At 43.6% G+C, this 16330-nt stretch overlaps 1 protein-coding gene across 3 annotated transcripts in view; it reads left to right on the top strand.

The window, feature by feature from the left end:
• Positions 1–218: 218 nt before the first annotated feature.
• SLC22A23 (solute carrier family 22 member 23) overlaps positions 219–16330 on the top strand; it is a 110980-nt gene continuing 94868 nt past the window's right edge. For 2 of the 3 annotated variants that reach the window (XM_039711975.1, XM_039711977.1), the window contains exon 1: positions 219–812. In XM_039711975.1, coding sequence (XP_039567909.1) covers positions 282–812 — 531 coding nt within the window. In that variant the 5' untranslated portion in view covers positions 219–281. The remainder of the gene's footprint in view (positions 813–16330) is intronic. The other variant, XM_039711976.1, reaches the window with a different exon arrangement.

Below are 16330 nucleotides of genomic sequence, written 5' to 3'. Positions count from 1 at the left end.
GGGGGCACCGCCGGCAGCTGCAGCGGTTCGTGGCCGCAGGCTGCGGGTGAGGAACGGAGAGAGCGAGGGGCTCCCTCGGTGCCTCCCCTTTTCTTCGCCCCTGTCCTTCCTCCCCTGCTCCCTCCCCCACCCGTCTCCTGCCGGGTCCGGCTGGGAGCGTGTGTGCAATATCCTACGTTGCAAGGTGTGTGTGTGTGTGCGCGGAGCGGAGGGAGGGAAGGACTCGCGAGGGAGCCGGGACTGCCCCGGCCCCCCCTATGTGAGCCTCCGCGGGCGGCTGCATGGCGATAGACCGGCGCCGTGAGGCGGGCGGCGGGGGCCGGCCGCTGCCCGAGGAGAACGGCTCGGTGCCGGGGGCCGTGGGGGGGGGCGCCGCCGCCCCCCCGGGGCCTCCCCCCGCCAACGCCGCCGGGGCCGAGATCCAGGCGCTGCCGGTGCCGCCGCCCGCCGCCGCCTGCAGCCCGCTGCTCCTCGACTACGACGGCTCGGTGCTACCCTTCCTTGGGGGGCTGGGCGGCCGGTACCAGCGGACCCTGGTGCTGCTCACCTGGGTCCCGGCGCTCGTCATCGGCTTCAGCAAGTTCTCGGACTCCTTCCTGCTGGACCAGCCCGACTTCTGGTGCCGGGAGGCGGACGGGCAGGGCAACTGGAGCGGGACCCTGGCGCCGATCCACGCCAACCACAGCGGCAACGGGAGCATCTTCCCCCCGCCCGGGCTGCCCACCCCCGCGGGGGGCAACGCCAGCGAGTGCGGCTGCCGCGAGTGGCACTACCGCATCAGAGCCGGCCTCGTCCAAAACGTCGTGAGCAAGGTGAGAAAGGCGACTTCCCTCGGCCCCCTCCCTGTCCAACCCTCGCCGACCCTCTCGGCACCCGCTCTTTCCAAGGCAAGGGGAGCAGCTGGACACGGTACGGATCTGTCCTTGCGTGCTGCAGCCGGGTCAGTCGGGTCCCCGTGGGTTAGCGTCCCAGCCGGAGAAAGCCAGTCCCACATCCGCGCGGCCCCTTCCCTCCCGCGGTGTCACACCGGGGTGTCCAGCCTGTGGATTTGTACCCGCACACTGGTTGCGGCACTGAGCTGCAAAGTTATGTCCTGAAACGAGATCCTGTGTGTCTCTTTGAGTTCCTGGTACTGTCCTGCTGTCTCTGGGTGTCTGTGGGAGAGATGCTGTAGGCATGTGCCCCAGCTGCTAAAGGGGAAGGGTTGCATAGAGGGCTCCGGCTGATCTTTGTGCAAGTATACTAGAGCAGCCCTACATGTCAAAAAGCAGGTTGAGTTTTGGGGAAGCTGAATAAATGGTAACTGTTGTGAGTAAAAGAAGCCAAAAGTTCTCTTGAATTCTTCTGGTTGTGTACTTATTCTCTTGAAAACTGTCTTGGCAGAGGAATTAAAGAAATATCTCGCACAAGTTGTTTTACTCCAGAAGCAGAAAGTGCATGCTGCTGTGTTTTGTATTTCCCCTTGTAATGACTAAAGTGGAAAATTTCTAGTGAAGAGACTATGCTGCTTTCTGCTCTTGCTTCATATTTGCTGAGCAGTGCATATCAAAAAATCGCCTTCCCTTTTCACTTGAAAGCATTTGCTTGTTTATGGTATTGGCCCTGCAAAAGCCCTGCTGTCTGCAGATGGGCCTTATTGATACTAACAGGCAGCTGGAGCTCCTGGAAATGTAAAATGAAATGGTTACACCAGGGAAGTAGTTCCCTTAATCTCAAGACCCCCTCCTAAGATCAGCAAAAATTACTTCCTGCCTGGGAGCAGTGTTTTGGCTTAACTGTGTTTATCTAGTTGGGATAAAGAAACGAGGCAACAATCAGATGAGCAACATAATTGTGCTTTGGTCAGCTAGCACGCACTTATATTGAATCATTGGAAATCATTTTGGTTTCTCTTTGTGTCCCTTGAAAGTGTGTGCGACAGGGAAAAAGCAAATCCCTCAATAATTTGAACCCAGAACGGATTAAAAAGGAAGGTAACCCAGCTACATTCCTTTCATGAGAGAAACATAGGCACATGTTGGATCTGATTGGTTTGTGATATAGAAATACATAAGAAAATTAGATATTTAAGATGGTCAGATTTTCTTCTGTTTATATACAGAGACTGAGCTATTCATATGTTTGCGGGTTTAACACTGAAGTTTAAGCATGAAAAAATTATCTTGAAATATTTTTTTTAGTCTAAACTTAAAAAAAAATTTGGAAATGTTTGAATCTTTTGAAGGTCATCGTCAAGTTGGCCACAAAAGGTCAAGGGAGAGTTAGTTTGCTGTCTTGCATGCTTCTTTAGAGATAATAAAAAAAGTGTTCTTTGGAAGAACTTGCTGTAAAGGGCAGATCAATTTTAAGGGATAAACAAACATCTGTGGCCCCCGCTGTCTTGTTTTCTATTAGAAAGAATAATAATCATCTTTTGAGACTATGGGTTTTTCCAGTGTGGAGTTTTTATTTTTTTTTTTGTATGCTCACTTCCAAAAGCCTGGCAGCTTTTTTGCTTTGATTTGTAATCCCATGTAATTATAATTAGATTGTTTTCTTGGGGTCAGGATTCCTCTTTAGTTTGTGCTTTGTTTTTGTTTTGGGGGTTTTCTGGGTGGGAGTGCTGCCTTTTTTTATTCTAATGAAGAAAGAGAGGAAAAACCCAGACAGAACATCATCATAGCTTGATGTGGACTTCATTTCTTATCAATCCCTGGGAGCTCTGATACTGTGGGAGCAATTCTTGTAACTGCTGGCTCCTCTTACATGCATCTCACTGTCCTTTGTGAGAAAGAGCTGCTCTGGATGAATTCAAGAGACTGGATGTTCAGATCACCCTTAACTCTCCTCAAAAATACATTTGTTTCTGTAATGTATTATGCAATGTTCTCATCTTTCTAAATAGAGTTTTATTAAATCTTAGTCTAATATATGCTCATCTGTGTAGTAGCCAGGGGTTATATTGAAATATCATAAAGAGAGCCAAAAGTATATTAATAAAAAATGTACTTTTGTTTGGCAAGTAAATCCTCTTGTACTTACCTTCAGTGGTCTGAGCTAACAGCTGCTGGATGCTCCATCATTACTTTGTATCCAGAAACAACGAAACAATTCTGGTTATTTAGCACAAAGCATATTTGATGTGCCTACATATGAGGCATCACTGTTCCCCCCCATTCCTCAGGGTAGGATAGCTCTCCTTAAACTGTGATAAGTTCTACTGTCTCCATAGCCTCTCTTCTAATGGTATGCCCTTCATCAGATGCTGTATCCCTGTCCAGGCTTTCTCAGCTGTCCCTTCCCTGGTGCCTATTTTCCCCCAGACTATGTCATGCTTGGGATTGGAGTGGAGGTCTTGCTATTTCCAGCCTGCTTGGTGCTTTGTTTAGCCCCACTTCTCTGCGTGTTTGCTGCAGCCAGCAGTGGCCTTGCACCTTTCTTGTAGGCTGGCATTGCTGTGTCAGACACTGTCATTATCCTGACCTGCTTGACTGAGTCACTGGGAACGGTGCTTTTTATAGTGCTGCCAGTCATTAGAACTGGAAATGGTAATAAAGGACATAGTGCTTATTATTTAACACTGCTGAAATACATGTAGTGAAGAGGTCAGATGCATAATTTAACCACAGGGATTCCAGTGGCCACTAAATCACCCTTCAGAGCTAATGTCCTGACTTGGCACATAAATCTTGGTCTTTAGCTTGGATTGTACATAAATATCTTCCCTTAGCACAATTCACTTGCAAGGCTTTTTCACTGCTAAATGATTCTTTGGAGATTTTCATCTAGTCTTTATCACAACATTAATATCACCATACTGTTATAAACATAGTGCACGTGTATTTCTTGAGTGGTACATCCTAAACCAGCCCTTAGTTAAAAGGCTAGAAAAAAAGTCTATTTAATGGTCCACATATCATCTCACCTGTGTCCAAAGGAAGGGTGCTGAGAAACACTCTTTTTATTTTCTTTTCCTTTGGAGAAGCCTGAGATCTCCTTTTAGGCGTTTGCAAAGTGGTGCTTCAGGTAAATTATTGCTATTAACACAATGAGCAACATTGTGGCAACTAAACATATGTAGCCGTGTAGCTTAGGGGGAAGCTGGAGTGGGTGTTCAGCAGGGACTTTTCTAACTCTCTCACTAACTTCCTCAATGCCTGCATCTTCTGACCATCTGCAAAGCCAGCTGTTATCTTGGGACAACATTTTCATGGAAGCACTTGGTTACAAGACTGATGGTTGTTGGTTTTTTCACTCCGTTACTAGGATGACCCATCTTCTGTGTTTGATTGCATTAAGTGGTGGGGTTGTTTGCTGTTCTGCATGCTGATTTGTATAATGGAGACCAAAAGCTGGTGATGGGCAAGGACTGGGCTTGATTAAATTGCAGAGGTTGATGGCACAGCATCCCTCTGTGTGCACTTGCAATGTTCCAGATCACTCCACCTCTTGGGGTTGGCGTAAGAGGGAGGTGGTTAGTTGAAGGCTGCATTTTAATCACTTGGAGCAATTATGTAATAATATTTCATGTGTAGTCACAAGGGAATTCCTGTTGTGACTGCTTTTATGCTCCAGATGCCTTGTTTTCCTGCAATGCTGTTTGCTTGGCTCTCAACTTCCCACTTGATTTGGGTTGAGTCATCTTCTTTCCAAAGTGATATGGCAATCGCTTTACCTGTTTGCCACTGGTTCAAACATTCTCATGCCAATTTGGCTGAGCCTCTAGCAAATTGTCCCTGCCAAAAAAAGTGGAGCTCAAGTCAGAAGAGGCAAATGGTCCAGGGGCAAGGATGCCTGAACTTGGGTTGGTTTGGTCTATGACTGGTGCTCTTTGCTCCTGCAAGGGGAAATATCTGTGCTTACCTGATCTTCCTTCTCCTTGCTTTCATTGCAGTTCTGGCACTTTTCAGGGCACACCTTCATCTGATTCAGCTTGTTAGCCTGGTAGAAAATTTCCTCTCAAAAGAATTTTTTTCTTATTTTCCTGGGTGTTTTGCTGGGTTAATTGAAGTTAAATTGTTCTGTGCAGTAACATGTACTTTAGTCTGTGGTGTTGCCTTGTGGGATTATTGCTGATATCTGTAATTAGCCAGAAATGATAAAACAAACAAATTTCTTTGTGATAATAGTGATTATGAATTTGGCACAGTTTTCAGAATAATATTTCTTAGGATAGAGGATAGGTGTACATTTTAAATGGAATTTCAGAATATAGAATTTATTAATTACTTTGAAGGGATCCCTCTGACAAGGTCCTTCCCAAAATAAGAACTGTACCACCCTTATCTCCTCCCATTTGTGCCTGTAATCTCATTTGTTTCTGCATATTCTCCAGTTGGCTGGCCTCTGCAAAGAGACTTTAGAAATGCTGATGCTTCTTTTTTTTCCCTGCAACTGACAGGATTTGTCTTGTCAGTATTAGTTCCTGGCTGACTGGCTTCTACCTAGTCCCAAATCAATGAAAACCTTGAGTTATTGTACCCACTGCGGTAGTTGGGTCAGAAGTGGCAATATTGAAGCTACTGCATCACTTTGTTTCCACTGAACAGATTGAAGGGGGTGTAGGGACCTGCAAGGCCTAACTTGCAGAGGGCAGAAAGTCTGTCCTAAATTTCTTTCAGCCAAGGTTTGGAATGACTCTCAGCTTCTAATGGGTACTGAAGGGCTCAATAAGTCCCTGTGGTCAGAGGTATCCAGAAATACTGCCAGACCAGAGGAAACATCTACTATTATTTTATTTCATGGCTTCCTCAGCTATGTGAGGCATCCCAAACTATTTTTTTTCCTTCTTCCCTCTGCAAGTTAGCTGATAAAGAGTCAGTAGTTACTGCTCTGAGCCTTCACAGACTTGAAAATTGTTTGTGTTAAAGAGGAGGCAAAAGGGAGCTGTTGGCTTGTCCTGCTGCAGCTGCCCCGAGTTTGCACACAGCGAGTGTGGTGACGGAGTCTCCTGATTATCAGGGCACAAGTGAGCAACACCCTGAAAGAACAGGGCGAGTTTCTGGGTGACGGGTATCAAGGAGGGGATGGTTCTTTGGGAACAGCACCTGCAACTTCCCATGTGAAGAACTGTCCTTTGCCTGCAAACAGTGAATAATCTGATGTTTGAAATTACCAAGTGTGATGTCACCAGGCTTCTTGTTTAGTGTGCCTAGATGCTGGTTTTACTGACATCGAAACTCAAGTAGTTTTGAGTTTTTGTCTGGCATGGATTCTTTTTCACTACAGGAAATGTACATGCAGTTCATGTTTATTATCACCCTTAAGATAAAGCATCTCAGTTACAGGAATCTGATTTCAGCTTACCATAAATAGTTTGTAGCATTGCTTGAACTAACAATGATCTTTCAGGAAGGTAATTCCGTATTGAAATCTCTTTAAGATATTCTTAGCTTTCCAAGGCTTGCTATTGAACCTTTCATATCAGTAATTTTTTGTGTATATGTCAAACAACTGCCTTTTTTTTTTTTTTTTAACCTCCTGGATGGACGTGATGTTTGAAATGCTTGGGGTTCTGTTTGTTTTTGTTTCCACTCCCTAATACATCCTGTATCTCTGTCACGTAATTTAAATATACCGACCCTGCCCATGTTGTGACAGAAATTGCTGGCTGTGGTGAATGTTTACCAGCTGTGCAGGCAGTCTAACCCCAAATTTCTGAAGCGCGCTAACAGTTTTAGCTCTTCTTACCCTGGCTACAAGACTGCAGTAATAAAAGGTGACCTCGTGGTTTTTTTAAGGCATTTGTCAAAGAAAAGAACTGGCACTCAGGAAAGGATGCAATTTGGAGCCAGTTCTGATGGTAATGTTGAGATGAGGCTTACAGGACAGCCAGACTTCAGGGGTTCATTTCTTAATGAAAGAACATCTGGAATAGCACAAGATTTACGATTTTCTTGAACTTCAAGACTTTGGCCATACTAATGGTGAAAAGTCTTAAATTAAGTCTTAACAAATCAGTTCTAGACAGCTGCTAGATTTAGAAAATGCTGAAAGAGATATAGTGCTTTTTTGGATACCTCTTTGTGTATCTTTTGTTTTTTCTGTCAGTCTATTTGTTCTTCCCTACCTGTCATCCCTGCTTAGCACAGCTACTCTCACTCCCTGCCTTTCATATTCCTTCCTCTTCCCGCTCTTCAGCGCAGCCAGGCTGGCGCTGGCTTACCCGCAAGTAACTGTGGAATTAATTAGGCTGAGATCTTGCTACAGAACAAAGGACTGGGGCTTGCTGCAGACAATGTGTAGAAGATCAGAGTAGCCTGTTGTAGCTGCAGCTTTGTGGCAGTGCCGGCTGTTCAGTTCTTGCACCAAATTCCATCAAAAGAGTTTTTCTCAGGTTTTGGTCACCTCAACTCAAATGTGTACTTAGCTCTTGTAATGTAATTTATTTTCATATTTTTTACCAGCGGACTTTTGACAGAAGATGACTTTGTGTGCATTCTGAATTCCCTTTTAAAGTCAAAGGGGAAAGAAGGAACCTGAAGGAGGGAGAAAGGGGTTTCAACACCCTTTCAATCCATGTCATCTTGGGTGTGTTGCAGAGGTTTCCAGGCAAACCCCATTTCAGTGTTTGATAACTACTCAGCACAACTTACTGGAGTTGCTCTGGTCCACACCCAGTGTTGGTGCTGGGAAGCCTGCCCCCACACCAGCCTGTAAAAACTGGCAAGCAACAGGGATTAATGTGAGTGTTGAGTTGTTCCTGCTGATCCATGCCGTGTCATACCTGCTGGGAACATGCAATAGGTTTGTAGCTATTCCCACAAAGAAGGATCAGTGCTGTGCTCAGTGTGACTGACATGCTTGGGGTGGAACCTCCTGCCTGTCCTGTGAGCTGATGAGGGGAGGCTAAATGTGCTCTGGGCGTGATGGGCTGGGTAGGAAATTTCAGTGCGTAGTACAAGGCTTTGTTAGCATTTCTTATTTTTTCTTATAATCTGGGAGAGCCCAAATTTCCGGTTGTTAACACTGAAAAACAAAAACAAAAGATTAGGTAAGTGGATGTATCCTGATCCTCATTTCTGGGATGCCTATCTAGATTCCTCAGGCGCAAAGCTGTGAGAATCAGGAATGCTGCTTGTGAGATGCAGAGAAGAGGTATGTGCGCCTTCTCCAGCAACAAGTGATTTATAGTTACCCTTGTGCATTGTTTTCAGAGCAGGGTGCTCTGGTTCCCTAAAAAAGGTTCTTTGCCTCCAGAGTGTGGTGGAAGAATTCATTTTGGCCCAAGTACTGTCTCTCTGCTAGTCTGCAGTACTCTGGAGCTGTCTGCTTTCCTCCTGGCCTTCAGGCCAAAGTCCATGATCATGCAGACAGTGTTGCAATGTCCACCCTACAAATATTATTAAGGATAGGGACTGTAAATTAAACTGTATGACCTTTTCCCTGCTATGTCTTCCATGGCTGTGTAAAATGTTGTCTGCTTGAACAATACAAGCTTGACAGACCAGTTTCACCTTCTGATTTGTAAACCAAGTGGAATATTTTTTTCTCCCCTTCTTCCTATTCTTAATATTTATTTAGATCTGAATTAATAGCAGACACCGGGGGGGTTTTCTCTCTCCTTTTCTTCTTGCCTGAGTTGCAATAGCCGTAGTTTGCAAATGATGAGAGGGCAAGGTCATGGCAGAAATAATTGCATGTCAGAGTTAAGGTGTCTGATCTTTTTATCTAAGGTGGCAAGTATTTCTCGTGAGGAATGACTTTCTTCTCTTGTCTTCCACTTCACCCTTCTCCATGTCAGAGTTTTATGCCATGCTTGAATTTAGGTTTTTTCCCCCTGCATTTAATAAAGCCCAACAAGATAATAAACTATGTTTTGCTGTGTCAGCCTTGTCAAGCCTGCATATTTTGTGCACGCATGTTTTGGCAGCCTGAAAAATACCAGTCCACAAAGCATTAACTTTTTTTGATAATGAGATGATAGTGAATGTTAATATTTAACTACAATGTTGCAGGGTTTTTTTACGTGTGGCTTCTATTTTCAGTGCTTAGACCAGTTCTAAATGCAAATTTGATAGCTGGTTTAACTTTTTTTGTTTGGTTGCGAAGTCAGTCCCAGCAGCATGCACCTCGTCCAGAATACACGTGGTTGTCACCTGAGAACTGAGGAATGGTACTCAAAATGCCACTTTTCAGTGTGTGTGTCTCAGTCCTAGGGATGGGCGTGGTTGCTCCTGGTCTTTTCATGCAGCCAGAGGGAGGCTAACAAGGTCTTACAGCAAAGACCAGTTTGAAAATTTGAAATTTTCAATTTCATTGAAAATAGAATGATTAGTCTTCTAATCATGTCAGAATACATGTAGAAAAGTTACTTAGTTGCAGGACAGAGATGTAAAAGAGATATTGAAATATCCTGATGCTGCTCTGTGGAAAATTAATAATATACTATTATGAATACTGTGCAGGAAAGCTGCAAGCAAGATTTTGTAACTCTTTGATGTTAGATGACATTATGGAGCTGGGAAAAACTAAGCAGATCACATCAGCTGAGAAACAAGTTAGTTGACTAATCTGTGGATGGTGAAGGCTGGAAAAGATCTAAATGTCTCAGAATAAAGGGAACTCCTACTGAAAATAAAAGAAGTAGTGATGGAGAAGTGGGCGGTACGTGGATGCTACTAAAGTTGATTTAATCATGTTGAGTATTCAGAAGATTGTCATATGATTAACAAATCATATTTTAATTGTTAGCATATTAGCAATTATTATTTACCTAGCAAACTTCCTTCTTCCCTCTCCTAATGGGGAATAAAATCCAGATCTGTGATGAAAGAAAGTTGGAAATAAAAGAGCTAATTGTTCCTGACTAAAGTGTGAAGTTGAAGGGTAGATGAAATTTTTCAGCTCTGTATTGTCTCAGGGGGCATTATCTTAGGATTCTTTTGATGTGCCCAGTGGACAGCTTGGAAGATCTTATGGCATAGACTAAGGAACAATTTAGTGCAGAACACTGAATTTAAAATATTTTCCAAGTTAGTTTACTGGCACTGAAATGGAGGCAATATGTGTCCTTTTGCATATTTGAAATTCCGAGCTTGTTTTGTGACTGCAGTGTTGCTTGAGCCTTCTCTTCAAGCTGGGGGTATGTCTCTTAAAGGTGAGCCACGACTGAAAGGCTTTAGCAAGGCCTTTCAGCTGCCGGGGGGGAATGGAGCCACACATATGCTGCTTGTGAGCAGGACAGCCTCTCCCTGGGGGGCACAGTGGGCACAGCCTGCTTACTCCGTGGTAATTAATATAAGAGGCACTGTGTCTCTCCCTCTCCAGTTTCAAGCAGCTTGAGGAAACCTGTGCCTTAGGTTTCCCATTATGATGACAGAGTTAAGAGTTTTCACACCAGGAGGAAGTGCTGTGTTCACTATCGGTGCTCATACAGTAATGTGTGGCACCGAGCCTTTGTGCTTTATTTTTAAGACTGAAATACCTGACTAAAAACAATATGCACTTAAAAAATTAATGCAGAAATTACACAGTGAAGACGTGCATATCAGAAAGATGTGGTTTTGAAGGAGATGTATTTCAGCAACTTAAAATACATTAAACTGCAGAAACTATTAAGGAAATTTGTCAAGTCCATGGTTATGTAGTCCTGTACTATTTTGTGGGGATGGGAGCTGTTTTCATAGGTTCATATTATGCTGCACAATCTAATTATATCTTTCTTGGAAGACAGCTAAGCACATGTTCCCTGGCTCCTGTGCCACCCCCTCTTTTTCTCCCCACTCCTCTCCTTCCCCATGTCCTCAAAACCTTTGTCCCTGTTGTAGTATGAAAAGTCATTTCTTTGCTTTACTTTTTAAATGGTGCATTGGCCAGGTGGTCAGTCATGTCCGTAGTTAAAACAATCTGACAATTTCTGTGTGCGTGACCTTGTGTTCACTGTTCACAAGTCATTTTTCTGGTCTGCAGTTTTCCTTGCCAGGTGTCTGCTGTGGTCAGAAATTGTTTACTGGTTTCTGAGAGTGACAAGAACAGAAAATGTTGTTTCCACTGTAAGAAAAGCAGATTGGATAAGAAGCAGAACCAAACAAGCCCTCGCATCTGTTGAGTTAGCAAGCTCCAGTGTACGGGGATAAGGACCCCAGGCTTGTTAGGAGTGGGAAGAAGGCAGATGTTGAGCTAAAGGTCATAATGTGGTACCAGCAATATAATATCTCTTGACACCTGACTAAAAGTGAGTAAAAGTTCTTGCAAATCTGGATGATAATAAACTTCTCGAAATACCAGTGTGTACTTCCTCAGTAAAAATTTTGTTTTGAAGTGTTTAGGTTCTAAGTGCTTAGGCACTGGTCAAAGATTTCAGCAAAAGCATCCACTTGTGATAAAGCTGAGCAATGTTAGATCTACTTGGCTTTTAGAGGTCTAGCATCATAGCCAGAGGAAGTAGCTTGAAAGTCAGGTGTTGACTGTGTGTGTTGGGTTGAGGCATTCCAGTGTAGGTGTGGTGTAGGCTTATTTGAGAGTCTGTTCCAAGAAAACAAACAACAAAACCTCTCAATAACTGGCTTGTTGTTTTTCTTGTGTGTTGTGTTTTTTATGACTCTTTTGGTTTCCAGTCCACTTGTGTCGGATTAAAAACATAAGGAAAGTTGTCTTTGGGAGAGGTTTGGTTCTGAATGTGGCTAGTAAAAAAAAAGATAAAATTATTATTTTTTTATACCTTCTTCTCAAGTCTTCCAGGATTAATTATAGTCATTTTTTACTTAATGTTCATATTTTCAAATATGATCTTGATATTTCCACCCAGCTGATTGTATTGATGGTCACAAAAATGCCATGTATTCTCAAGAACACTTTATTGACACTTAAAATACAGATCAGAAGTACTTTGCCCAGGGGTGATCTCAAAGGAGAGGCACACTTACTCTGAACCTTGAAGGTTAAATAGTTTTAATGCTCTCATGTTGCCGTGGCTGAGAAGGAGATGCAGAGATGCCTGTGGCACTAAAATCCCCCCAGCTTTAGCTGTTGTAGTTGGAGCATCCCTCTGGAGGCTTCTTCTGCAACCTCCCTTGTGTGGTTTTACTGCACACGTATTTCCTGTGGAGTTGAGCATCACACCACTTTCTGGGTCTCATGCACTTTCTTTAAGATTAAATGTTGACAGAGTGTCATTTTTGCAGGGGGCTGAGAAAGGGAGGAGGGAAATTATGTCCTTTAGCAGTCTAGAGGGAAATCTTGGTACAGTGCTGTCCTGTGGCTGTAATTATGAGTCCTCAATAATCTGAGTTCTGTGGAAAGGAATTACTGGTAGGTATATTGTATTAGAACTACTGACTGCTTTGCTTTCCTGTTTGTTTTGGGGGTTTTTTTAATAGTGCTTGGTCTCCTGACTTGGAGCTTTTCCTCTAGGAATAAGTACCTGGAGACGGTTCTGCATTTTTTAATGTGTATTGTATGAGAAACAGAACTGTATTTTTTTATTATTTTATTCTTTTTAAAAATAACTTTGCTTCAGGTTGTTGGAGCCTTTTAGAAAAAAAACAACTCTAAGATAATATGAAGGCATCACAAATTTAAAGTCTCACTGGATAAGGTGTTTGTATAGAAGATGGATTCGAGTTTTGTGCAGGGTAAATTGGTTATAAAAAGATGGAACAGGAAGGAGAGGAACAAAGGAACAAAGCATACCTCAGTGATGAAGACTTGATTGTTATTTTCATTTATTTGCCCTAAAATCTTTCCCTGATGAGCAGGCAAGCTGGTGGCTTTTCCCTAGGCAGGGTTTGATGCTGCTGTGACATACATGTTACATAGAGGACAGGGCTTCCCAAGTGGGACCTTCAGTCAAAGGACTGGGAGGGTGTAGGTGGCATCAGGATGGAGAGTGTGAAGGCTGACACAGCAGCCAGGTGCTGTCTGGCTGGGGAAGGACCAAGGCTGCAGCTTCATTGCTGCTGATGGGCTTGGAGCCTTCCAAGGCAGCAGCTCTGGTGACGCTCTGGTGTGTTCTTGCTGAAACCACTGCAGAGAGCAGTCACAGCAGAGCTGCAATCCACCTGTTTGGGGAAGGGAGTGCTTTTTTTCAGCAGCAACCTGGTCATCGAGTATTGGAAGCAGACTGTGAAACCAGTGTGGGAAGAGGGTGTGTGTGTCCAGTGCCTCTCTCGCATGGGATTTTTGTGCCAGACTCGGGGTTAATGTTGTACAAGAGAATCTCCTGCTTTCTCATTGCTCCTTTTTAGGACAGAAGGGTCTGCCTTGCATATCTCATGATGAGGTGGTGAAGGTAGAATCAGCCAAGTCCTCAACAGGCATTCCCTGTTAGCAGTGGGTGTTCAGTGTGCTTAGGTGCCACAGACAGCATTATGGCCAGCAGAGCACGAGGGCTTTCGAGACAAGAGCCCTTATTTCAGACAGCTTGTGTTTGTAGTTACAAACATGCAGCAGACTTGACTTTTATCACTTACAGCAGTGCAAATACTGGTGCACAGCTTGAGCCCTGTCCAGATTTTCACCCTTTGCAAAGAAGTTACAGGATATTACTATTTGGGTGTGTTACCTATTGCCAGTTGTCTTCCCAAGCATCCTATGTTTTAAATGGTCCTTCATCTTGCCATGAATTATAGTGAGTCACAGCATGGGCAGTGACTCACTGATACCAGTTAAACATTAGGCTGCTGAAGGTGTGACTCCTTCAGCGTTGACCAAAATATCCTGTCACAACACGAAAAAAACACTTGCAATACGTTGCACATCTGCATATGTGGCAAATCCTCTATGTTGCTGTACTGCTATGAAAAAGAAGTTTTTGCTCTTTAATGTTCCTTTTCCACCAACATATTTTAAACATAGTTATTTTTGTTTTGGCATAACAATACAGTTCTTTTTGTTTAGCAAGTCACTTTATCTGATCTCTTTCTTGTATTGGGAGGATGGATGGAGGACAGAAAGACTTACAAAACCCAGGGGCACACAGAGAAATCCCAGGGACAGGTTAGAAGCATTCTTTCTTCAGCCTTGACACTGTCAGCTCCCAAGTGGGATACCAGGGGATTCAGCCAGAGCAATTATAGGATTTAATGGTTTCCCTGCTTGTAACAGATTAATCTACCCTTTGCAAGAGGTGGTAGAGGATTACTGTCCGGTCTCCAGCCAAAACAATCTCCCAGTGCAGATTTACTTGGAGTGCCACTTGAACTGTCATCACCTCTGCCCACCCAGTGTTTTGTTCTACATGGGAACTCGTCACTCCAAGGAGAAAGGAGAAAATCTGAGTGCCATCTTTGCAGGATGAAACTGCTGGTGCTTGGAGCAGGACCTGCCATGGCTGTGGACACAGCTGTGCCATGTGGGCACATGTCAGCTCTGCTCTGCTGAGCCCAGGTGCATGCAAGGGGAGAGGCAGCACTGATGCTGTATAAAGGTTCCTGCTTTTTTCCTAGCTCTTCAAAGATGAGGCTTTTCCATGGGGAATGGAAGGGGGAATGCAGGTCTCTGGCAAAAATCTCTGTGCTTTCAGCATGACACAGCTTTGCTGGTTTGCTCTGCTGCTGTGTTAAGATATGTGGCGATGATACACTCGCTATTAAATATGTATTTTGTCCTATTAATGTCATCTTTACCTGAGGCTGCTCTTGACTCCAGCATCCATTTTTCTTCTTTCTCCTTATTCTCATCTCCCTTTGCAAGCTGAATGCCCTGGTGGCACCTACAACTGTCCTGCCAAATTTATTTTGGGTAACTGCTTCATGGTGACCTCTCTCTGGTTTGTGACAGCTGCCAGAGGAGAAACCAGGATATCATTCACCTCTTAGTACTGAGCAAGTAACTTGGGGTCATGGCAGATTCTCCAGAATTGTGTGTTAAGGCAACTGTTGATATATTTCACTATTTGTGTATTTACAAATTTGGAGGGTTTTGCAGAGGGAGATATTTTGGGAAGGTCAGGGGCTGCCTGATCTGTCAAGAGTCTGCCCGTGTGGAGGAGGATCAGCTCTGATTCCTGCAGTGAGGTTTAACAGAGGGCAGGAAAGGGCCAGATGCAGGGTTTGCAAGGAAATACGTGTTTTTGTTTTCAGAGCAGCTGGGGAGTTGGACAATAGCCTCAAAAACAAACAAACAAAGGATGACTTGCAGATAAGTTATCGAGAGGAGTGGGTGTGTTTTGGGCACCACTGAAGGACGAGCTGATACGCTGACTTTTCTCCTGCTTTTAGACTCTTGCTCTCTGTGCCAGTGTGCCAGAGGGGTTTGACATCTGTTGTCCTGGACTGAAATTTCACAACAGCCCTCCATGAGATTCTGGCTCTTCCAGCCATGAGCCTTTGCCTACGTGGAATCTGGTACTGCACATGCCCTGCCTGGGGCTTGTGTGAGGGCTGGCTAGCAACAGCAAGCTGGAAAAATGGAAAGGCATCAGGATATCTCGTTTCTTTTTGCACTTGGAGGACACTACTGTTCCTCTGACATCAATTAATATAAAAATGAACGATTGAATTTTAAAATCTCTTCTTGTATAAATATGGATATTTTAATTAACTTAATTTTTTACCTGAAAAAAAAAATTCTCAGTTCTAAGCAACATATACATCTTCTGGATTGTGAAAATTAATCTGGAGAATTTTAAAGCCTGCCTCTGCCTCAGATGTATCTTCTGAATTTTGTTTTGTTTGTAGCTTGTCTGGGCAGATATTTTTGTTTGCTAGCTGGAGATTGCTTCTAGAATTGCTAGTATTAGTAATTGCATTTCCTCTACTTACTTCTGAAAAGTCAACATTTTTGGAGAGCAATCCACAGTGCCTTGCTGAGTTCTTTGCTGCAAATTATTCATGGCTGTTAAGTGGAAAAAATCCTCCCTCATCCTACTTGCTTATGGTTCTTTAGTGCCTCCAGTCTTTAGGGGGGAAGATGAGACATTTATGTCCTAACTTCTACATGAGTGGGAAACTCAAAATACATTTAACTTAAACAAAAAGCCTGAGCCTGAGTGCTTGCACATTTCTCTTAGCCACAAAGTTGCTATACCTCTTGGTGAGGGGTATATTGTAGCAAGGACATCTGTGGTGTTGGACCAGAGGGCTGAGTCTTGCCTTGTTTGTGGAAGGACTGTACGTCATGGAAATGCTTAAAAGGGCAGTGCACCTAATTGAACTCTTTTGAGGAAAGTGTTTTGTTTTGTTTTTTTTAAAGTTGCATCTGACTTTTAAAAATAAATTGCATACTTTTACTTTTTGTTTTTGGCTATGAAACCTCAGTTACTGGTGTTAGAAGGGCTGCTACTATTACATTACACACAAACAGCCATTTATTCTGCAAAGTTTCAGTTCTGGAGTATCTGACTCTCCAAAGTTAGCTGTACTTATTTGTCATGAAAAGTGTGTGGCTGCCATTACCATCAATATTTGAA

This window comes from Passer montanus, unplaced genomic scaffold (assembly GCF_014805655.1).
Source record: "Passer montanus isolate IOZ18808 unplaced genomic scaffold, ASM1480565v1 scaffold26, whole genome shotgun sequence".
NCBI classification, from domain to species: Eukaryota; Metazoa; Chordata; class Aves; order Passeriformes; family Passeridae; genus Passer; species Passer montanus.
Note: the sequence above shows the minus strand (reverse complement) of the source record. Positions and strands in the feature narration are given on the sequence as shown.